We start from the raw sequence: 24,739 nt of genomic DNA, 5'->3' as shown, positions 1-24,739 counted from the left end.
ACAAACATTGTTGGTGATAGTCTCATCAGGGACAAACATGTTGGTGATAGTCTCATCAGGGACAAACATTGTTGGTGATAGTCTTATCAGGGACAAACATTGTTGGTGATAGTCTCATCAGGGACAAACATGTTGGTGATAGTCTCATCAGGGACAAACATTGTTGGTGATAGTCTCATCAGGGACAAACATTGTTGGTGATAGTCTCATCAGGGACAAACATTGTTGGTGATAGTCTCATCAGGGACAAACATTGTTGGCAAACATTGTTGGTGATAGTCTCACCAGGTTCAAACATTGTTGGTGATAGTCTTATCAGGGACAAACATTGTTGGTGATAGTCTCATCAGGGACAAACATTGTTGGTGATAGTCTCACCAGGTTCAAACATTGTTGGTGATAGTCTCATCAGGGACAAACATTGTTGGTGATAGGCTTATCAGGGACAAACATTGTTGGTGATAGTCTCATCAGGGACAAACAAAGGTTAAATAAAACCAAATAATATTTAAAACTGTATATTTGCAATAGGCACAACGTGTGAAGTTTGTGTTGGACAATGTGGAGACTAGGCAGCGCCACACTCTCTGTGCTCGACCCCTGGAACTCAACATACACACTTACACACACACACAGAGGAACTGTGTTCTCCCTTACCGAGAATTTACAAGTCAATAAAAACAGGACAACAACTAGACATCTGGAAAACTGCGGGTGAAAGACACATTTGCTCCCATGAAGACTGAGGAAACGTTTCGATACGAGTGGCTTCTGCCACTCATGGCAAAACGTTCCCTATATGTCTTGATAAGTACATGTGTGTGTGTTATATATAGCTAGTCGGTATCACCATAGCGCTTCCACTAGCTGGAAAACTGCTACTGGAATCACAAGCAACGAGAGAGATGACATAGGCAGGACCTAGCTGGCTGAGGTGCTGGGAGGGTGTCGCAAAGTATTTTTCTCCCATGTAAAAACACTGAGCCAAGAGGCATGAACTGACCCATGTAAACACAACTGGGTGAATGTATAGCCAGGTAAGCACACACACACACACACACACACACACACACACACACACACACAGAAACTAGAGAAAGTGCAAAGGTTTGCGACAAGGTTAGTTCCAGAGCTAAGGGGAATGTCTTATGAAGAAAGGTTAAGGGAAAGCCGCCTGACGACACTAGAGGACAGGAGGGCTAGGGGAGACATGATAACGACATATAAAATACTGCGCGGAATAGACAAGGTGAACAAAGACAGGATGTTCCAGGGAAGGGACACAGAAACAAGAGGTCACAATTGGAAGTTGAAGACACAGATGAGTCAGAGAGATATTAGGAAGTATTTCTTCAGTCATAGAGTTGTCAGGCAGTGAAATAGCCTAGAAAGTGATGTAGTGGAGGCAGGAACCATACTTAGTTTTAAGACGAGGTTTGATAAAGCTCATGGAGCAGGGAGAGAGAGGACCCAGTAGCAACCGGTGAAGAGGCGGGGCCAGGAGCTGAGACTCGACCCCTGCAACCACAAATAGGTGAGTACACACACACACACACACACACACACACACACACACACACACACACACACACAAATGATGTATAATAAAATTGCAAAATAATATAAATTAGTGTCAATCTCTCCATGATAACTTAGATAACTTGAGCAAGTGGAATGATACATAGAGTGATAAATGCATAACTGATAAATATTGATTAATATTATGTAATTTAAATGAGAGAAAGCGAAATCAGGCCACAAGCGACCGAGAAAATGAAAGTATCAGACAGACAGACAGACAGACAGACAGACAGACAGACAGACAGACAGACAGACAGACAGACAGACAGACAGACAGAGAGACAGACAGACAGACAGACAGACAGACAGACAGACAGACAGACAGACAGACAGAGAGGAATCAATGAAATATTGAAAATAATATCACCAGAAGATCATATAAAGGAAATTATGAGAAACTCAAGACTACTTTTCAAATATATAGATGGAGAAACACTGCAAAACCGGTTTACAACGTACATTAGACCGACACTGGATTGACCAGCACGTACGTGGAGCCAACACCTGAAACACTTGTGGGATAATTTGAAATGGTTCATAGAGGAGCTTCGACATGACTGACATTGCTATATAAAACATGACTGTCATTGCTAGATAAAACATGACTGTCATTGCTAGATAAAACATGACTGTCATTGCTATATAAAACATGACTGTCATTGCTATATAAAACATGACTGTCATTGCTAGATAAAACATGACTGTCATTGCTAGATAAAACATGACTGTCATTGCTAGATAAAACATGACTGTCATTGCTAGATAAAACATGACTGTCATTGCTAGATAAAACATGACTGTCATTGCTAGATAAAACATGACTGTCATTGCTAGATAAAACATGACTGTCATTGCTAGATAAAACTTGACTGTCATTGCTAGATAAAACATGACTGTCATTGCTAGATAAAACATGACTGTCATTGCTAGATAAAACATGACTGTCATTGCTAGATAAAACATGACTGTCATTGCTAGATAAAACATGACTGTCATTGCTAGATAAAACAACTGTCATTGCATGACTGTCATTGCTAGATAAAACATGACTGTCATTGCTAGATAAAACATGACTGTCATTGCTAGATAAAACTTGACTGTCATTGCTAGATAAAACATGACTGTCATTGCTAGATAAAACATGACTGTCATTGCTAGATAAAACATGACTGTCATTGCTAGATAAAACATGACTGTCATTGCTAGATAAAACATGACTGTCATTGCTAGATAAAACATGACTGTCATTGCTAGATAAAACATGACTGTCATTGCTAGATAAAACATGACTGTCATTGCTAGATAAAACATGACTGTCATTGCTAGATAAAACATGACTGTCATTGCTAGATAAAACATGACTGTCATTGCTAGATAAAACATGACTGTCATTGCTAGATAAAACATGACTGTCATTGCTAGATAAAACTTGACTGTCATTGCTAGATAAAACTTGACTGTCATTGCTAGATAAAACATGACTGTCATTGCTAGATAAAACATGAGAGGAGACATGATAATTACAAATAAGGTCATGGAAGGACAGGAGAGGATATATGAAAATTTCTCAGTACCTGCAACAGAGGTCACAGTTGTAAAAGAGATAGTAAGTGGTACACTATTGGAAATTTTGGAAAAAAAGTATACGTTGAAAAAATTAAGATGTGACACCATGAGCATAACTCTGCTTCTGAGAATATGTACACACACACACACACACACATATATACATACATAGCTTACAGAAGAGGTACGATAAGGCTCTTGGAGCAGGGAGAGAGTGGATTCAGTAGCGACTACCAAAGAGGCAGGGCCAGGAGCTATGAATCGAACCATGCAACCACATATAGGTGAGTTCATACACATATACACACATTTGCAGTCACAGTATACAAAGCAAGGGTTTACTCTGACGTCCTGTTTCTCAGTTTCGCTCGATAAAGCGAAACGTCGCTTGAATTAAAGATTTCCTCTTCAAACTGTATCGCTTCACGATATAAGCATCATCTGCCAGGCAGCCACAACCAAGTGTGGTGAGCTACGTCACAGATAACACATCTCCCTCCCAGCATCATTGTCATCATCCCAGGTTTTCCCAGGATGATGACAAAAATCTCTTCGAGTAACACCAGAGTAATTTCCCTGTTACCACAGACAATTGTGATGAATGGTGTGTGATGAATGACTTACAAAACCGACAAGTTGAAGATTGAGACACTTATGCAACATATGGGAATCTTCATTTAGATTCCCATATGTTGCATAAGTGTCTCATCTTCACCACGAACAATACCACACACATAAGAGTCTCACATTACTCACGGATAACGCAGCACATTACCCACAAACAACGTAGCACATTATTCTCAACGCAAAACATTATTTGTAGGCATTGTCAAGCCTTTTATACAGAAAAATGTAACTCATTATTTGCACATTTGTCCACTGTGAAGCGTCAATGGTCACTAACACATTTGTACTTTATCGGTCGCTCACCAGATTATGAGACGACTTGAAGGGTGATACATTCTCATCTAAGTTAATAAACTCATTCACTAACAATGATAAACACATTCCACCAATATTAATGCATTCCAATACATTTAAAAACTAAAAGCATAGTAATAAACATTATGATAAACATCGTAATTATAAAAAAAAAGCTCTATTTGTACTAGTATACTTGAGCTTCCGTTAGTTCGGCATCGAATTACAAAGTGAGGCGTATTTCTCTCAGTGTACATACACTGATAGAGTGTATGTACACTGAGCAGGTGACATGCAGCCTCAATTACCCTCGTGTAGTCGTAAGGCTTTAAACCCCATTGACGAATAGGCATCGTCGTTTCCTTTAAAGCGAGATCCACTTAAAACTAAATGATTATTCCATTACGAACCAGTTATATAGAACCACACGTGGCGATGAACCTTGAGCAGTGTATTGCGTGGGTCGCAAGCTGGTCCAACTCACAATGAGGCAAACGGAAACATTACGATACTTGTGTATCAATGTTGTTATGGATTAACAGTACAGTACTCGGTTCGTGACATTTTACTGAGAAAGGGTTGACTGGAGAGGCAACTGCTTACCATGGGCAGTAGCCTTGCTGGAGTGTTCCTCAATTCTTGCTCTCTTGCTGCTACTAGTGGACCCCCGTCTCCTGTGACGTCTTCGAGACCTGCTACGCCTCACCTTCGGCAGCATCTGAGACTCCATTCTTATGCTTCAGCTTCACATTGTTCCAGACTATGAAGCTGAGGTCTTCTCCAAGCTGAGGAACTGACCACCTCAATTCATGAACCGATCACATCATATTTACCTCTTCTCTACTCCTCCTGTCTCCAATTTACTCTCCTCTTTAGTTGACTGAAGAAGTCTACCGTGTGTGCGAAACGTTTCAAGCAACAGTAAAGATACTAAGCTGTTGCACATGTGTCTTACTCATGAAGAGGCTTTTCACTCACCAGGGACTTTATCAGATTCATATTGATAAAGCTCCTGGTGGATGAAACGTCGTCTCAGTAAAATGTCCTAAACAGCATAATGTGTCTCGTGACAATACGACACCTAAGATGATGTCTTTGAAGTGATCACGTTCCAAAGTGAATGTTTTCTCTTCCATTTTTCTCAAGATGTCCACAATGGCTCGCTTTCTTACCCACTTGGTTATTATTATTATAATCAAGGGGAAGCGCTAAACCCGGAGGATTATTTACCCACTTGGAATCTTCACGCCAAAGAAAATAAAAAAAAACGTAGATTTAGTCATTCTATAATTATGCACAAATAATCAATGTTTTGGAGAGGAAACTCAAAATAACTTTTTGGAGAGAGACCAGACGATAGGTCTGTAAAGAGGGTCGGAGAAAAAGTGGTGAGAAAGAAGACAGACCAGGTGACATTGATGCCAGAAAGCACATCAGGAAGTGAGTAGGAAGGGTGGCAGTAGTAGTAGTTGTAGTAGCAGTAGCAGTAGCAGTGGTAGCAGCAGTAGAAGTAATAGTAGTAGCAGTATACATGAATGGTATATAATACATACAAAAAGAAGAATTAGACATGTGTGCAACATCTGTAGATGTTTCGCCATCTAGTGGCTTTATCAATACAAATAAAGTTACCCAGATCATGCACATGTGTCTTATTGCAGATGAATGGTTCAGAGAACCGACGCGTTGATAAATTAGACACATATGTAACTCTTGGGTATCTTTATTGAGGAAATAAAGATACCCAAGAGTTGCACATGTGTCTAATTTATCAACGTGTCTTATTCTTTAGTAACAGCAGTGTAATAGCAGCAGTAAATAAATTGAATACATTACACCTCAAAGAGATGAAGTAGTTTCTCCTCCAAAATATGGATTACTTGTGAAATACGCCAACCACTGTAGTGTAACACTGATTGTCTAACTTATAATTATGCTCTACCGTCAGAGAGCTTTCCAAATTACTATGTACGTCATTACCTCTGCATTTCAGACGCTGCTCCAGGACCTCCATTAGGAAATTCTCTGAGCTCAAGGATGGTAGTGACCTGGAGACAGCTTCTTGCAGACATCCTTTAGAAGGAAGATGTAGCCACGTTGCAGTGACAATTTTATGAAGTTATCTATTACTGGGAAATCCTCTGTGTGAAACAATGGAAGCTCGATCTTCCTTCCAGGGGATTAAACCCCCGACCTCCCAGCAGGAAGCCGTGAGTATGACTTTCCGGCAACTGCCGGTGGCCTAAGATATTCTTGATAGCACCATCATGAGAAGCCTTTGTAAGCTGAGAATCCATCAGGACGATGTGCAGGTTTGGAATTTCTGTTAGGAGTAAACTCTAGGAACGAGGTATCTCTGGGCACTTTTTCAGGAATGTGAAAATCTAGGAAGACACCTATTCAGGAATACCCTCGGAGACTCCTTCAGAACACCATCAAGGGGTCACCTTCAGGTATAGGCTAGCAGAGCTCTCTCTGCGATGCCCTGAGGAAGGAGAGGTAAGGGTCGTAGAGGAGGCTGGGTGGGAGCTTTGACACATCACGCAGCAGAGGGCTGTACAAGCTCTCCATGGATCCCGCCGCAGCGGAACTCACTGGCAAACATGGAAGGTTCTGCAGACAGCTGAGGCTCGACAATCCGGCAGACGCCAAGAAGCTTGATCCAGCCTGCAATAAATGATATTCCTTTAGTATGACGCTATCATGTTTATTTTTATTGTCATTAACCGGTGCCCCGGTGCCCCGGTGGCCTGCTGGCTAAAGCTCTCGCTTCACACACGGAGAGCCCGGGTTCGATTCCCGGCGGGGTGGAAACATTTCGACGTGTTTCGTTACACCTGTTGTCCTGTCCACCTAGCAGCAAATAGGTACCTGGGTGTTAGTCGACTGGTGTGGGTCGCATCCTGGGGGACAAGATTGAGGACCACAATGGAAATAAGACAGACAGTCCTCGATGACGCACTGACTTCCTTGGGTTATCCTGGATGGCTAACCCTCCGGGGTTAAAAATCTTATCATATCTCTCTCACAGTTTATGGGTAATATACTGAATACGAATAACACATTTAGTAGTAAAGAAAAAAATAAATTTCGGTCTGACTAAAAGCCCTCCTCAGGTGAAAGTAAATGAGATGAGAGAACGTCCTTCTATGTGGAATGAAAGTCAGTTGTATCAAGAGAAAAAAACTGCAATAGGGGCGCTGGCCCACGCCAGGTGTGTCCCATGATTATCAGCTGAGAAAAAAAGAATTATTTTCCCCAGTGCGTACAGAGTATCTGTAATGATAATAGTGGTATTTTAAAAAATCATCTATTTACCTAACTCGACTCACGAAATCGTAATGACACGATTGCAAACAAACCATACCCCGGCCGGGATTGAACCCGCGGTCAGAGAGTCTCAAAACTCCAGCCCGTCGCGTTAGCCACTAGACCAGCTAGCCACAATAAGAAATGTACCTAGTTGGACGAATCTTATTGTGGCTAGCTGGTCTAGTGGCTAACGCGACGGGCTGGAGTTTTGAGACTCTCTGACCGCGGGTTCAATCCCGGCCGGGGTATGGTTTGATCTATTTACCTACATCGTAATCGGCGTAAGGAATCTTATAAATCCCAGATTTCATTTGGGTATCTTCCGAGAACGTCGGCTTTATCAGCACAGTTGTATTTCGGCAAATATGTCCACAGAATCGATAATTTTAGTGATGTTACACTATTGTGCACCAACAACGTTGAACAGAGGAAGATTAATGGAACACAAAGCCACAGTACTGTGACTGGAACGATACATAAATAACCCGCACATAGAAGAGAGGAGCTTTACCACGACGTTTCGGTCCAATTTAGAACATTAACTAGTTACACTGTGATAATAAGTAATGTATCTAATTTCAGTATGTTGAGTCTCCAAAGTTTACGCTTTTTCTTAAATTTGACCAACCATAAAGAAAGATAACTGAACAAGTAAACGTAAGTTCGAAACCTGCCTAAATGTTGTATAAGACTGCCCGTCCATTATAAATTTGACTAATCGAAGCTACTGTAGAATAATTTGGATATGGTAATGTGGGAAAATATACGTTTTGCGAAAGATTTGCGAGTGTGGGAGAGCGTCGAATAGGTACAGACTGCGATTTTGGCTTAAACAGCAACGCTCTTCTTGCCGAATAAGGCAAGCGTAAATTTGTGTATGCAATAATTTCGCAAAAATCATTCTGAACCTAACGAAAAAATATATTTCATTGTGCTTGTTTATTATTAAATTATTGTAAACTTATCTAAAATATATTTAGTTGGATTAGGCTAAATTAAATTGAGCTTGTTATAATAAGGTTAGGTAAGTTTTCTAAGGTACTTTTGGTACAAAATTATTAATTTTTACGTTAACATAAATGAAAAAAATATATCTTGAAACGTATAAGAGATAATTTTTGAAAGGACTTAATTTTAAATGAGTTCTTGCTAATTGACCAGTTTTACCTATTCGAGGACTGTTTCTTTCATTTCTATCCGGGTCCTTCAGTCTTATCCCCCGGGATGCGACCCATACCAATCGGCTAACACCTGGCCAGGTGAATTTGAAGTTAAAATGATGTTACGAACTGCATTTCCAGTTGATATCTTAAAGTTTATATAGTTTTTGTTACGTCGAATACTTAAGACTATAAGTATCTCAGTCCACTGTTAAACAGTAATAAGAATATGTGTGAGGTGGAAGCAACATGGCCTGGGATTATGTAATCTTCAGGTACAATGATACATTGGGCAAATATGTGCTCAGGACAGTTGCATGCGGACCTGTTCTAACCTACCAGGTTATCGATGGGTAATGTTGCGTAATGAAAAAATTCGGAGATTATGTAGAACCATTCTTATTGCTTAGGGTCAGTTAATTTGAAGAGTCTACCCTCAGACATTACATTTTCTCTCGCACATTTTCTTGCAACTGTGTAATGGTGAACTATGATATTTCCATAGGCTTGGTTATTCATTCCAACATCGTCGCGACCAAGAGCTTTATATGCTTAAGATGTCAGTTGAAAATGGAGTTAATAATATAATTTTAGCTCTAAACTGTAAACACTACTATGTCTATATACTGAGCTGATTCCAGGTGTACTTGAATCAATACTTGATTTATAAGTAAATAAACACCGATTATTTTTAACAGCGGTTCAACAATAACAGCTATTAGACGTTCAAATTCAAATTCAAATTCAAAGTTTATTCTCTATAAGGATTACAATGCTGAGTTTACAGAATTTGGTTATTGTGTGGTTTACATGTAGTAAAATAATAATTACAGAGTGTACCACTAGAACACCTAGCATAGCTAGGCATTTCGGGCAGACTTATATTAAATCTTAAGTTTAAAATATTACAAAATTATGAGGTAAGTTGGTATTATGGCTAAGTGACTAAATACTACTTTGTGAGTTTAGCAATGTGAATGCTTTTGTTTTGGCATAGTACATAGTTTCGGTATTGGAGTATCACAGGCCAACTTATAACTAGTTTGGATTCATTATTTTAAGATTGAGATTAATATTTCTGTTTATGGTCAAATGGGTGAGTGAGTGTAAGTGTGAACATCGACACCATGCCTAACCCTTCTAGGGTAGGGTAGGTGCCTGAGCCCGAGCCTTTAGCTCATAAGACTGTCATTCTCATTTGCCCCCTTGGGGCGGGGATGGCAGACCAGAGAGGCCTAGCTAGTGGCTAGGCCTGGGGACAGTTGGTCCCAAAGATGAGGAGGTACTTGTGCCTCCTCCCATGGGAGACTTAGGTCTCAGACACTCCCTAAAGAGGGAGCCAAGGCCGGGCCACCACTTGGAAAAGGCCCGGGCCGGGAGAATACCGGCTAATCTTTAATAATAATAATAAGTGTGAACCACCAGGTGGTATTCGTGTTGTTAGTTGACGGTGTGTATCAGGGAGATAAGATGTTTTCTAATGGTAGTTTTGAAGGTGATGAATGTGTCTGCAGTTCTAGAGTTTGGTAAGAAACACAGAGTTTCACCTTGTAAGGAAGTTTAGCAGTCTTTTCAGGAACATTAAACTGTTAAAGACAATTTGTTTAATATCTTTATTACGCTTTGTCCTACTATTACAGTCTTTTGTAAAAGTATCAAGGAAAGTATTAGATGAAGCATCTTGCAATAATATGGTATTTGTCTTTTAATAAGTTAGACCTGTATGCTCTGAGAAAAAATCCTATGAGCATCTCTCTTCTCTTTGTCCTCGTGCTGTGGTGGGACTAGAAATGTCTGAGGTCAATCATGTGTGTGGATTTACGGAATTCTTGAGACTGAAGGGTGTTAGATGATTTGCAGATTAAGACATCCAAGAAAGTAAGTGACTGTTTTCCTCCTCATGAACAGAACAAGACCCGGGCCGGGAGAATACCGGCGAATAAAAAAAATAAAAAAAAAGGAGTAGAGAGAAAAATATTTTAATGAAGTTTGATGCATCAAAGATAGTGAGACCTGACAAGATGTCACCACATATTCTGTGAGAGGAAGCGGAAGTGCTATCCGAACCACTAGCTATGATCTACAACAAGTCAGTTAAAATGGGACAACACCAGATATCCAGATATCTGGAAGACAGAGAATGTAGTACCTATATTTAAGAAAGGAGATAGGTAGGAGGAGGTGAACCACAGACCAGCTTCGCTGACACGTGACCATGCTTCTCTCTTTTATGTGTGGGTTATTTGTGTATATGGATGTGGAAAAATGCAAGGTTATGAAGATTGAGGAAGAGGCCAGAAGACCAAGGGGACAGAGGCTGCAGACCTCACTCAAAGAAAAGGACCTGGCAGTTATCATGGTGACGACCACATTAACCAAATAACCTCTGCAGCCAATGCTTACCTGGCAAATCTGAGAATGGCCTTCAGGAATCTCAATAGAGTCATTCCCGGTGCTTTATACAACATATGTAAGGCAGAAGCATCCAACGAGACTAGTTCCAGAGCTAAAGAGAGCTACGAAGAGAAGCTAAAGAAATTGAAGCTTTCGACCCTGGAGTACAGAAGGGCCAGGTAAAACACGATAACAACATACAAAATACTTAGAGGAATTGACAGGTCAGCCAAGGGCAGACTGTCTGAGAGGTGGGAAACAGGTACTCGTGGGAGCAGTTGGAAGTATTTGTTCAGTCTCAGGATGGTCGGGAAGTGGACTGACCTCGCCGAAGAAGTGGTGAAGGCAGACCCATCATAGGTTTAAGAATAGGTATAATAGAGCCCACAAGTCTAGGAGTGAATCTAGCCAGCGGCAAGTTTAGAGGCGGGGCCAGGAGCTGAGACTCGACCCCGGCAGTCACATATAGGCGAGTATATAATAGTAAAAACAGACACAAACACTGACATTACCTGACTCACGCTAGGCTCCTCTTCTCCTTCTGACTTAAGCGTAAGGTCATAGTAACGCATACGCTGCTGGATCTCTGCTTCCTCAGTGTTGAACTTATAGATGAGTTTAGTGCCGTCAATGTGGAAGAGAATACCTCGCTTGTAGTATGTCCTGTGGAGTGAGGAGAGCACACATGAGACTGTTAACATGATAATGTTTACTCGTGGAAAAGGTTTGATACATATCATTCACTAGTGTCGACCAGCCACAACCAGGATCACCATCAGCCGTCAGTAACCATCCAAATGGAAAAATATATTCTGTGAAACTAATTAAATAAGCATGAAATGAGACAAGTTTTGCATAATTTATCAAGAAAGAACACATTACTCTGGTAATGTAAATTATTATACACACACCATAAACAATGTATTAACGTCTGGCCCGGTGGCCCGGTGGCCCGGTGGCCCGGTGGCCCGGTGGCCCGGTGGCCCGGTGGCCCGGTGGCCCGGTGGCCTGGTGGTGGTGGCCCGGTGGCCTGGTGGTGGTGGCCCGGTGGCCTGGTGGTGGTGGTGGCCCGGTGGCCTGGTGGTGGTGGTGGCCCGGTGGCCTGGTGGTGGTGGTGGCCCGGTGGCCTGGTGGTGGTGGTGGCCCGGTGGCCTGGTGGTGGTGGTGGCCCGGTGGCCTGGTGGTGGTGGTGGCCCGGTGGCCTGGTGGTGGTGGTGGCCCGGTGGCCTGGTGGTGGTGGTGGCCCGGTGGCCTGGTGGTGGTGGTGGCCCGGTGGCCTGGTGGTGGTGGTGGCCCGGTGGCCTGGTGGTGGTGGCCCGGTGGCCTGGTGGCTGAAGCTGCTTCACACACGGAGGGCCCGGGTTCGATTCCCTGCGGGTGGAAACATTTCGACACGTTTCCTTACACCTGTTGTCCTGTTCACCTAGCAGCAAATATGTACCTGGGTGTTAGTCGACTGGTGTGGGTCGCATCCTGGGGGACAAGATTAAGGACCCCAATGGAAATAAGTTAGACAGTCCTCCATGACGCACTGACTTTCTTGGGTTATCCTGGGTGGCTAACCCTCCGGGGTTAAAAATCCGAACGAAATCGTATCTTATCTTACAAAAATTTAGACTACACTGCAATGTTTATTCGGTCCGTGAACACTACAATCACACATCTAAAAAAAAGAAGACGTGAATTTTATTAAGAGTTGTTGCTAATATCACTGTTGATAATATCACTGTTGATAATATCACTGTTGATAATATCACTGTTGATAATATCACTGTTGATAATATCACTGTTGATAATATCACTGTTGATAATATCACTGTTGCTAATATCACTGTTGATAATATCACTGTTGCTAATATCACTGTTGATAATATCACTAATAACAATGCCAGTCACTTCTTATTTTCTGAGTCTCACAAACACTTACTGTCTTTATTTCTACATCTGGAGAGTTTAGACCATAGTTGACATCAGTGACATACTACTATATAGAAAGCCGCTTGTTATGCTGAGCATTTCCCGCAAATTAGGTATATAAGGCGCGCTTTTTTATCCTCACAAAAAGTCTTGGAAAATCATCCTGCGCCTTATATGCTCAAATTGAGGATTAAGGGTAGGCTTTTGGGTTTTGCTGTAACAGCTGTTTACTAACGTTACGGTACAACTGCTGGAAAAATAGTCTTATATGTTTTTATATGTTCGTGCGCATTAAATGCCGGAAAATCCGGTAATTCAATTATCGGATTCAATTATCAGTGAGATATAATGCATTAACCGTACATGATTATACGAGGTGTCTATACACTTGTAAGCTACGTACATTAGGGAAGTCAGTCAATGCCCATAGCTTTTCCTACACAATGGTAGTTACATATTAATACATTGATAGGAATACGGTCTGGAAAATTATATAATTTTCACAGGAGTAATAGCACACGACATTCATTCAAAATGCAAAATTGGAAAACTGAATAAATGTATCTTAAACTCTAATACAATCGAACCCAAACTGCATTACTCGATAAAATCAAATGAGAGGCGGTCACAGGGAAATGTTAGGTTCATTAAGCAGAGTACAGTGGAACCTCGGTGCTCGAACTTGATACGTTCCAGAAGGCAGTTCGAGTACCGAGGTTCCACTGTAATTGCTCCAAGTAGTTTTCTCATATCTGCCACAGACAAAAACACAAATTACAGTACTACATCATACACAGCATTCTATACTAGAATACAGCAAGAGTGGCAGCCATGGAAGACACAGCAAATCTCTGAGCTCATGTACTCAAGTTTTCTACCGAATCACAGAAATATATGGATCAGCAAAGTCAAATTTCACTTACTCGGTTATGGAACATATTGGAAGACTTAATAAAACACACCGTATTAAAGAAAAGAGACGTTGCAACATAGCTTTTTTGGGGGGAAAACGTTTCTATCTACATAGAGCTCTATCGTCAGCTGATAATGCTCTTTATAGCGAAATGCTGTCTCAATGAAATCTAGCTCTGCGACGTTTGCCTTTCTTCACCATGGTCGGCAGTACGCCATTTTTATCAACTACACAATAACATGGCGACTCACCGCATCCCTCGTGACATCTTCTCATAATTCATGTTGTTGTTCTTGCGAGCTCTACCCCACAGCTGAGCCACCATATCTGACTCCATGATCCTGGAAGCAGTTCCCATTCTTAGTATATTATCTCTCATTCACTACCACTAGTAATTTAATCATTCAAAATATCAATATACATAACAGCAGCGTACACATAGAGAGAAATGACGTTAATTTAGAAGACTGAAATTCGCTTAATGACCCACACAGAGTTATAGTTGTTTTACGGAATATATAGAATAACAAATATACACCTCTGGGTGCATTGAGTCCACTGCAGGATTAAATTTATGGCCAGAATAAAAGACTATAAGTTTCCATTACTGTTAAAGTTGATAGTGTTTTATCCAGTAACAGTTCCAGTTATGAGCGAGTGCCGCTACTTTAAACAAATGGAGAAGACATATTCGGTGCTTCAGCCTTCATTATCTCACCTAAAGACGCCATTGGGACGATCGAGCCATCGGATGTATATGGGAGTGTAGTGGGGATTATGAAGAAGATCCAACAGGAACCTCCACAACAGTACTCTTGATCCACTGGTGCTGTTGCTGCTACTGCTGGTTGATGCAGCACTCCGGCTCCCGGGCTCTGCGGAGGAGGAGTTAGCAGGTAGATTTAAAACGTAACAAAGGAGGAGAAGCAATCAGGTAAGTAAAAAAGAATAAGGAACGAGCTAGTTAATAAAAATGGCATTCATAGGTTGCTCTATTTTTCATAACTAACCCTAAGAGAAAATTTTCATGCAGTTGTTCAAAATTTTCTGTGAGTGTATATGTGACTGGTTCGTGTATGTGAAACGCTAGTGACAGAGGAAGGCAGACTCCAGCGCCACCTACAGTAGGTGACATGTGGTACTGGGGATTGTGAGAAATATATTTCGTTGTTTACCTCTCTGATGATCATAAGTTTTCATTCCTCTGTATAATTAGTGGTATATCTTGATTTGTGGAAACGTTAGTTTGCTAATCTAACGTGTGTGTGTGGCCGGTGGCCTGGTGGCTTAGGTGGCCCGGTGGCCTGGTGGCTAAAGCTCCCGCTTCACACACGGAGGGCCCGGGTTCGATTCCCGGCGGGTGGAAACATTCGACACGTTTCCTTACACCTGTTGTCCTGTTCACCTAGCAGCAAATAGGTACCTGGGTGTTAGTCGACTGGTGTGGGTCGCATCCTGGGGGACAAGATTAAGGACCCCAATGGAAATAAGTTAGACAGTCCTCGATGACGCACTGACTTTCTTGGGTTATCCTGGGTGACTAACCCTCCGGGGTTAAAAATCCGAACGAAATCTTATCTTATCTTATCTTAATCTTTTATACCACCAGCGTCTATCTTTAGCTTATGGTAGTAACACTGGCGTCACTTCTGATCAGTGGCTCAGAACACTGGTTCAGAACACTGGTTCAGAACACTGGTTCAGAACCAGCCTGCATACCAGTTATTCCCGTTTTCCTATATTTTCCTGCTTTAGCTTTGATTCACATGTTCACTTCCGTTATCCACCTGTATTTTATTGATTTGCTTAAGAAATAATTTATATTTGTGTTTTTATTAAGAAAACTGTGAATCACTAATATATGCGTGTTATTTATAGTTTCTCATCTATACGGATGGGTTCTCCAAGGTACTGAGAAACATTGGTTCCCATTCATATCAGTAGATGAGTAAGACATGTGTATATCCCCTCATCTGTGGTATTCCTCAGGCACTGAGTATCCCTTCATCTATGGCATTCCTCAAGCACCGAGTAGCCCTTCGTCTGTGACATTCCTCAGGCACTACACGGCACTAATTGGTTTAGGTATTCCTTTGGAATACCTAAACCTGGGGGTTCCGATATGATACACAAATATTCTCTCGTGAAAGCGCTCTTATGCTCACCTATGTGATTCAGGAGTCAACTCACAACTCCTGGCCCCGCCTCTTCGCTAGTTGTTACTAGGTCCACTCTCTCCCTGCTCCAAGAGCCTTATCATATTTCTTCTTAAAGCTATGTATGGATCCTGCCTCCAGTACGTCACTCTCCATATTGTTCCACTTCGTGACAACTCTAAGGCTGAAGAAATACTTCCTAACACCCCTATGAGTCGTCTGAGTTTTCATCTTCCGATTGTGTCCCCTTGTTCCTTGTGCAAACACTCTCATGCAAATGCTCTTGTGCAAACACTCTCATACAAACACTCTTGTACACTCGTACAAGCATTAAACGGGTCTGTATTATCCGTGTTTGTGGGCATCTTTTAAGCTTTCGAAGAAACAGTAATGCTGTTAAGTGGCCAACTTCCAGCGGGAGACACTTACCACTTTTGAGGATGGCTGGCATAGGCGTTGTGGGTGTGGTGGGCGTGGAGGGCGTCATGGGCTCCTTGAGGGCGAGGGTTGTGGGCGTGTGAGGCAAGATGAGTCTGCCCTTAGATGTGGGAGAGTAGGGCTCCCGGTAGGGGGAGGATGGGGCAGAGTGGGTGGATGTTGGGGCAGAGTGGGTGGATGAATGGGCGGAGGACGGGGTAGAGGACGGGGCAGAGGGCGGGCGAGGAAGGTGTTGCAGACGGGATGGTGGAACAACACTCACTAACGGCGACCTCTCCTGCAAGATCAACGTCAAAAGGTCTTTATACACTATAAGTAACAAAATAATGTGAAAAGCATAAGCAGGAACCATACTGGGTCATGCTGTTGTTGTTGGTGGTGGTAGTAATAGTAGTAATAGTCGTAATAGTAGTAGTAGCAACAGTAGTAGTAGTAGTGGTAATAGTAGTAGTAGTACTAGTCATATCATGGTAGGGATTATTAACATTAATTTAACATTCATCAACCCGTAGGGGTCACACAAAACAATACTAAAAACGGACATAAGATCGCTCTGTATAGAGATTTACCAAGTCATACAGATTTACAAGTCATATTTGTCTAGGACTGTCTCTAGGTGGACAACACCTGTGTTGCTGGTGTTGTAAGTTCTGCATGTGTCTAGTGTGGTTGTAATCTGGTGTTTAAACAGTGTGAAGGTTCTTCTGTGTATTGTCTATCACATCTGTCACAAAGTATGGTATAGACTGATGCCCTATTTTTATTCTGATTGTTGTGTCCTGGTCTGGACATATCTACTTTACGTTTTTTCAGGTGAGGACTGCGTCACTAGGGTCACCATTCTTCAGCGCTTGTGTGAATATCTCAATGTTTCCTGTGGGAATAATGAGAAGTCTTGCGGAACGTGAAAAGCACTTTCTGGTCTCGTCTTCTGCAGGCCTGACTGAAGTGTTGAGGTCGTCTTCTGCAGGTCTGACTGAAGTGTTGAGGTCGTCTTCTGCAGGCCTGACTGAAGTGTTGAGGTCGTCTTCTGCAGGTCTGACTGAAGTGTTGAGGAAAATGTAGTGTGGTGATTCATTGGCAACGCCACATTCCTCTTGGATAGTTCTGGCTCAAGTGATCACCTTCCACTAGATACCTCATATTTACTACTGCCACTTTACCTTCAAGAGTATATATGCATGCTAACTGTTATTTGTGTATGGTATGATAGAGCTTTACACAGAGAGAAACGTTCTGACAATAAAAGCTTGTTCTGTAATTGGAGTTTGTATCTTCATCTTTGTTGGCAATACACCATGTCATCCAGAGAAAACTTACCGCTTCGTGTGAGGAGAATGAAGAAGAGGGAAGGTCGGCCTGATGGTGGGGGCTGGAAAGTTCCCTCACTGACTGTGGAGGAGCAGAGTTAGGGGGACTGTGGTCCCTAAAGAGGAAGGCGCTGCTGAGGGAGTGGCGAGAGAGGTGAGGCGGGGCCGAGGACGGGGTTGTGAAGCGTGGGGATGTGGTCCTGGGGAGCAGCTCCTCCCCACCAGTGGTCAGAGGCTCTACTTTACACCGCTTCTTAATCTGTAACAACAACAACAATAATAATAACAGTAGCAATAAGAATGTTAAAAACTTTTGTTCGTAAAAATCTTTGGTAATATTGCATTTAAAAAATAGTATAAGTATACAGGGTAAGAAGTGCATAAGATTATTATTATTATTATTATTATTATTATTATTATTATTATTATTATTATTATTACTACTACTATTATTATTAAAGGAAAACGTTAAAATCGTGGGGGCCATACAACATCTGGAAAATGGGATGCAATCTGGTTTAATCCAAGGAAGGGGAAGATAAATCCCAGTCCTCGACATACAAGAATACGCCATCCAACCTACATTTAAAGCTACCTGAAGATCTTGTCTCATCTACAACTCTACTGCCAAACCAATACTTTCTTATATCCTACCTAAATCAAAGTTCCTCCAACCAGAAACCATTACTGCAAGTCCAGTCTTGGATAGATATTTTCAACTCATTATTAGATATCCCCGGAGGTGAACCTTTAAGAGGTTGCCTGATTTTTTTTTTCCTTTTTTATCGCTTTTTTTTCTTACTCTAACTTTTCGATTTTATTTCACTCGTAACTCGAGAACGTCTCATCCAGTCGCTTTCATTTTTTTATACTTGAGTACGGTATTAGGGAACAAGTTTTTTGAACAGTTGGCATGTCTACGTGCTCGATGACCAAGGCTGATGAACCCAGTTCCAGCATCCTGGAATGGCTCGGAGAACTTCCAAAATCCTCAGTAGCAAAGCTTCGAACGTTCAAAAGAAATCTGTCATTCCAAGGTCCATTCTTTAAGTCATATGTAGACCCTCATCCTGGGACACCTGATATAGTCTTGACCAACAGAGATTGTGACCTATACCATTGCAGAGTCTCCCCTGGTGGAAACGTAGGATCAGACCACATCCCTGTTATAATAACACTACAAGCATTGCCATTTATAATATCCACTCCTCCGAAACCCAACCTTAAATCTTTAGGATTTGATCCCTTCAGGGACTACCTATGCAATGACCTTACTGTTTCGCTTGAGAAGCAGCCTTCAACTGCAATTGACGAGGCAATCAGCTCCTTCCACGAAAGAATCATACAAGCCACTCATGCAAGTTTCCAATTAAATACATCGAAGATCTATCAGCATTATAAACCAAGGAAATTAGGGACTGCATGAAAAATTATCAAACAGAATGTAGAAGGCACCACCAAACGAGACAGCCCACAAGGGTTATGCTGCAAAGGTTGAGAAGAGAATTAATTACCCCGATCACACAACACAAAAGTGAATTATGGAATTATCTTGTTTTCAAGCTAATCAATGCAAACGTCGTCCTGAAAAGTTCTGGAGCAAGATCCGCCAGCTTCTAGGGGCAAAGCACAAGGTTACCCGTTATCTAATACATTCCTTCACCGACGACGATGATGAGGAAGTTGATATCAAACTTGATGATCCACAAGACCAAGTCAATGGGTGATGTGTGGGAGAATATTCTTTCACGCAATGTTAGAAGATTTAACAATAACCATTACCAGTGGGTCAATGAATGGAGAGACGACAACCGAGCTGATTTCCAACCATTACTATTGATACATCTACCCTTGAAGATGAACACCCCCTTACAGGACCAATCCCACTCAGAGAGATGAGTCAAGTTATAGGCAGAATGAGTAATAAAGCCCCTGGTCTCTCAGGCATAACAGTGAAACAAGTAAAGTTCTTACTCAGAAATTGCAAAATGTCTCTGGTAAATATCTTTAATGCTATCTTGGCCTCAGGATACTTTCCAGTGGCTGTTAAGACAGCAAGGATGATATTCATCGCAAAACTCAAGACAAACATAGACAGAATTATTGCCCTATCTCATTACTTGAAGTCACTGGTAAAGTCCTTGAGAAAATCATTTCCAACATGGAGTACACTCACCTCTTCACTGACAAACAGTTTGGATTCAGAACCACAGAGGAACCCAATATGCTATCAGTATCTTCTTCAACTGTGGACAGCCTGAGGAAACAGGGCAACCTTGCCCTAAGTGCAACCAGGGATGTACACAAAGTTTTTTGACAGCACAACGGACTCACATTAAAACCTGTCGACCTTACTTGTCGACCTTACATCCCCATCATGGGAAAATATAGGTATGCGAGGGTCATAGAAAAAATGAATACGGAACTACAAAGAGCAGCAAACTGGGGGAAGAAATGGAGAATCACGACCAACCCAGACAAAGTCCTGATCAGCACCATTGGATGCTTTGCAACATCTATAGAAGACAAGGGGGGTATCTCCATCGGAAATACACCTATTACCATTAGAAACCCCAACAAGATCCTGTGATACAAGATAGACAGATTACTCCACTCCACATCACACATCTCTAAAAGCCTGCCTCAGCAATCTATACAAGTTTAATCAAGCCCCTTCCCATTCATCACACCCCTTCCCACATCCAAAAACACCTGTACAAGATGATGATAAGACCTATGCTAGAATATCCATGTGTACCCATCCATGCGTACCAACATGCTACAGCTACAAAGAATTGAGAATAGAGCACTCTGCTTCATCACAGGCACCAGGAGGAGAGACAGAATCAGGAGGGAAGATCTAAGATAAGATAAGATAAGATTTCGTTCGGATTTTTAACCCCGGAGGGTTAGCCACCCAGGATAACCCAAGAAAGTCAGTGCGTCATCTAGGACTGTCTAACTTATTTCCATTGGGGTCCTTAATCTTGTCCCCCCAGGATGCGACCCACACCAGTCGACTAACACCCAGGTACCTATTTGCTGCTAGGTGAACAGGACAACAGGTGTAAGGAAACGTGTCGAAATGTTTCCACCCGCCGGGAATCGAACCCGGGCCCTCCGTGTGTGAAGCGGGAGCTTTAGCCACCAGGCCACCGGGCTACACATCCAATAGGAGATAAATACAATAAATGCAAGGCTAGATAAACTAAAGAAGAGACAACTATACGGCATGCAAGAACTCTATATACCAGACAGAGAAAACTCTCCCCAACCAGCAAATACCACCGACTACATCATCATCACACCTCCCCACAGAACCCAAAGAATGACCCTCCAACAGAGAGTGCGACGATTCATCTCTAGGGATATTTTCCAGAGACCAGTGATCCTGAGTGACCTCCCAGAAGATATAGATGAATGGGTAACAACGGAACCCTTTTATGTCCAATAAGGACAAAACCAACCCAATTTATGGAGACTTTTCTTTTAACTTATCAGCTATTACATCTATCCATGTAACATCTGCAGACCTGTAATAAAGTTGGTAGAATTACCGACAATATGTAAAGTAAAAGGACACAAGTGCAACTAATGTGACATTTATTGTGGCAACGTTTCGCTCTCCAGGAGCTTTATCAAGCTTGATAAAGCTCCTGGAGAGCGAAACGTTGCCACAATAAATGTCACATTAGTTGCACTTGTGTCCTTTTACTTTACATCTGCAGACCTACTATGGTAGGACACCACCTCTGAAACAGCTGAGCCAGCCAGTATCTCCGGGGAGCAATCGACCTAAATCAAACGTCTTGCTTTCGTCATTTGCAGCCTACTCCCTGCAATCGCAAAAAAGCAATTGCAAAAAGTATACCCCCTGCCAATTCGGCGTCATGCAGTTATACATTTGATATAACTGTGAAACTGATCTGTAAGTGTTATACTCCTTTCACTGAAATTGATTTCATTAATAACACTACACAAACACATACATGTATGAAAATGAACCAAAGTGGTTAGGCTACTTTTCTTTATTACCCTACCTCCCCTCCTCCACCCACCCTTTCCCCATATTTCCCTTCTTACCCATCCTTCTTCCTTCCCCATCTTACCAAAGCTCTGGTCATACAAGTCAAATTAACCGCCCCGCGGCGCAAAGTAAAGAGGAAGACGAGGAGCAGCACCCAGTCTGAGTTGAGTTGTGAACATGACTTTTTGATACAGTTTATTTCGGACAGTGGGCTATTCTTCAAGAATTTGCGTATCATGAGGGGCGGATCTACTGCGAAACTAATGAAGCTTAACTTCAAGGCCTCTAATCCCTGTGGGGGCCCCAAAAGTGACTTTAGCCCATATTGCTTAAAAATTTGGGGTCTACTGTATGAGAACGGGCCCCCATAACAATACAAGTTACAGGGCTCCAAAAAGGTAGGTCCGCCACTGTGTATCATCATGGTTGTGCAATGACCAATAAATGTATTATACTCCCTTTCCGTTTATATTTTGCAGTGTAAATTGATTGGGTACTGATGTGTAGCTGTGTAAGACTAGCTGACTCAAGAGAAACTGTTAATCGGGGTTAGTGAGAGGATAAGAGGAAGGTGAAATACAAAGAGAATGGTGCAAGTGGGTAAGACAGAAGTCAAAGGGAATGCACTAAAGAACTAGAAAGGTTAATGACAGGTTAAACTATTGTAAGGAAAGTGGGCCAGAGAGAGCGAGTAGTGAGGAACAATGGCATTGATTTAAGAATGAAGTGCTCGGGTGAATAGCAAAGGTTTGTGGTCATAGGAGGGAGGATGCAGGAGGGAAGATGACGGATTAGTGGAATGGTGATATGAAAAGGGTGTAAAGAACGAAAAAGATACCATATGAAAGGTTTTAACAATGTGAATAGGATATAAAAAAAAAGTTTAAAGAGAAACGAGGAGAGGTTAAACAAGTAATAAGAGAGTGCATAAGGACAGCAAAGGAAAGAATGGATGAATCTTTATCAACAATTATTGATAAGAATAAGAAATAGTTTTATAGAAAGCTGAGAATAAAACAGTTTTATAGAGGGTAGAGAATAAGAAAGTTCCATTGGGACCTGAGAATAAGAAACAATTATATAGGGAACTGAGAATGAGAAATAATTTTGTGCAGAGCTGAGAATAAGGAAAAAAATTATAGAGCTGAGAATATAAAACAGTTTTCTCTAGATATAAATAAACTGAGTATCAAACCAACTTGTGAATTCAGTGTAAATGGTGAAATATTTGATAGAACATGACATTACCTGACTGTCTTGTAGATTAAGAGGTGTAGCAGCCCTCTTGGGCCCTGGAGAGCTATCAGAACGTCCGTTCAGGATGGGAGTGCTGGATGAGTGGGCGGAGGTGGGCGTGGTGAAGGTGAACCAGGTGGGTGAGGGTGGGTGTAGGTTATGGATAATGGCAGGGATTCTGGATGACGGTGCCGAGGAGGAGGATGCTGCATCTTCCTCTGACTTCACATTATGGAGGCCGCCGATTTCCAGATCCTCAGCCAACTGTAAAATTGGAGGTGGTGTTAGTTGCTGGTGTTGATATTGTTTTTGCTGTTTTTATGCTGTTTGTGATATTGAAGGCAGGTGTTTGTGATACTGAAGGCAGGTGTTAGTGATACTGAAGGCAGGTGTTTGTGATATTGAAGGCAGGTGTTAGTGATACTGAAGGCAGGTGTTTGTGATATTGAAGGCAGGTGTTTGTGATACTAAAGGCAGGTGTTTGTGATACTGAAGGCAGGTGTTTGTGATACTGAAGGCAGGTGTTTGTGATACTGAAGGCAGGTGTTTGTGATATTGAAGGCAGGTGTTTGTGATACTGAAGGCAGGTGTTTGTGATATTGAAGGCAGGTGTTTGTGATATTGAAGGCAGGTGTTTGTGATATTGAAGGCAGGTGTTTGTGATACTGAAGGCAGGTGTTTGTGATATTGAAGGCAGGTGTTTGTGATACTGAAGGCAGGTGTTTGTGATATTGAAGGCAGGTGTTTGTGATACTGAAGGCAGGTGTTTGTGATATTGAAGGCAGGTGTTTGTGATATTGAAGGCAGGTGTTTGTGATACTGAAGGCAGGTGTTTGTGATACTGAAGGCAGGTGTTTGTGATATTGAAGGCAGGTGTTTGTGATATTGAAGGCAGGTGTTTGTGATACTGAAGGCAAGTGTTTGTGATATTGAAGGCAGGTGTTTGTGATACTGAAGGCAGGTGTTTGTGATATTGAAGGCAGGTGTTTGTGATACTGAAGGCAGGTGTTTGTGATATTGAAGGCAGGTGTTTGTGATATTGAAGGCAGGTGTTTGTGATATTGAAGGCAGGTGTTTGTGATACTGAAGGCAGGTGTTTGTGATATTGAAGGCAGGTGTTTGTGATACTGAAGGCAGGTGTTTGTGATATTGAAGGCAGGTGTTTGTGATATTGAAGGCAGGTGTTTGTGATATTGAAGGCAGGTGTTTGTGATACTGAAGGCAGGTGTTTGTGATATTGAAGGCAGGTGTTTGTGATACTGAAGGCAGGTGTTTGTGATATTGAAGGCAGGTGTTTGTGATACTGAAGGCAGGTGTTTGTGATATTGAAGGCAGGTGTTTGTGATATTGAAGGCAGGTGTTTGTGATATTGAAGGCAGGTGTTTGTGATACTGAAGGCAGGTGTTTGTGATATTGAAGGCAGGTGTTTGTGATACTGAAGGCAGGTGTTTGTGATATTGAAGGCAGGTGTTTGTGATATTGAAGGCAGGTGTTTGTGATATTGAAGGCAGGTGTTTGTGATATTGAAGGCAGGTGTTTGTGATATTGAAGGCAGGTGTTAGTGGTGTGCGTAGTGGTGGTGGTGGTGATATTAAATGGTGGAAATAGTACTGGTGTTAGTTTGTGGTGTAAGTTGATGAAGGTATCAGTACTGATATTATTTTTTGGTGGTGGTATAAGCTGGTTGAAGCAGTGTTGCACTGCAGTTCTACCCGCACTACATTACAGTTCTACCCGCACTACATTACAGTTCTACCCGCACTACATTACAGTTCTACCCGCACTACATTACAGTTCTACCCGCTCTA

At 41.9% G+C, this 24,739-nt stretch overlaps 1 protein-coding gene across 1 annotated transcript in view; it reads right to left on the bottom strand.

The window, feature by feature from the left end:
* Nucleotides 1–5,922: 5,922 nt before the first annotated feature.
* Nucleotides 5,923–24,739, bottom strand: part of LOC128692009 (ecdysone-induced protein 74EF) — a 97,151-nt gene continuing 78,334 nt past the window's right edge. Inside the window, exons 4-10 of the mRNA XM_053780990.2 lie at nucleotides 22,944–23,195; nucleotides 17,679–17,927; nucleotides 16,350–16,635; nucleotides 14,483–14,639; nucleotides 14,016–14,105; nucleotides 11,447–11,597; nucleotides 5,923–6,735 (exon numbers count right to left, since the gene is read on the bottom strand). Of these exons, the coding sequence (XP_053636965.1) occupies nucleotides 6,529–6,735; nucleotides 11,447–11,597; nucleotides 14,016–14,105; nucleotides 14,483–14,639; nucleotides 16,350–16,635; nucleotides 17,679–17,927; nucleotides 22,944–23,195 (1,392 nt within the window). The 3' untranslated portion in view covers nucleotides 5,923–6,528. The remainder of the gene's footprint in view (nucleotides 6,736–11,446; nucleotides 11,598–14,015; nucleotides 14,106–14,482; nucleotides 14,640–16,349; nucleotides 16,636–17,678; nucleotides 17,928–22,943; nucleotides 23,196–24,739) is intronic.

This window comes from Cherax quadricarinatus, chromosome 6, assembly GCF_038502225.1.
Source record: "Cherax quadricarinatus isolate ZL_2023a chromosome 6, ASM3850222v1, whole genome shotgun sequence".
NCBI classification, from domain to species: domain Eukaryota; kingdom Metazoa; phylum Arthropoda; class Malacostraca; order Decapoda; family Parastacidae; genus Cherax; species Cherax quadricarinatus.
This window is presented reverse-complemented; position numbering and strand designations above follow the sequence as displayed.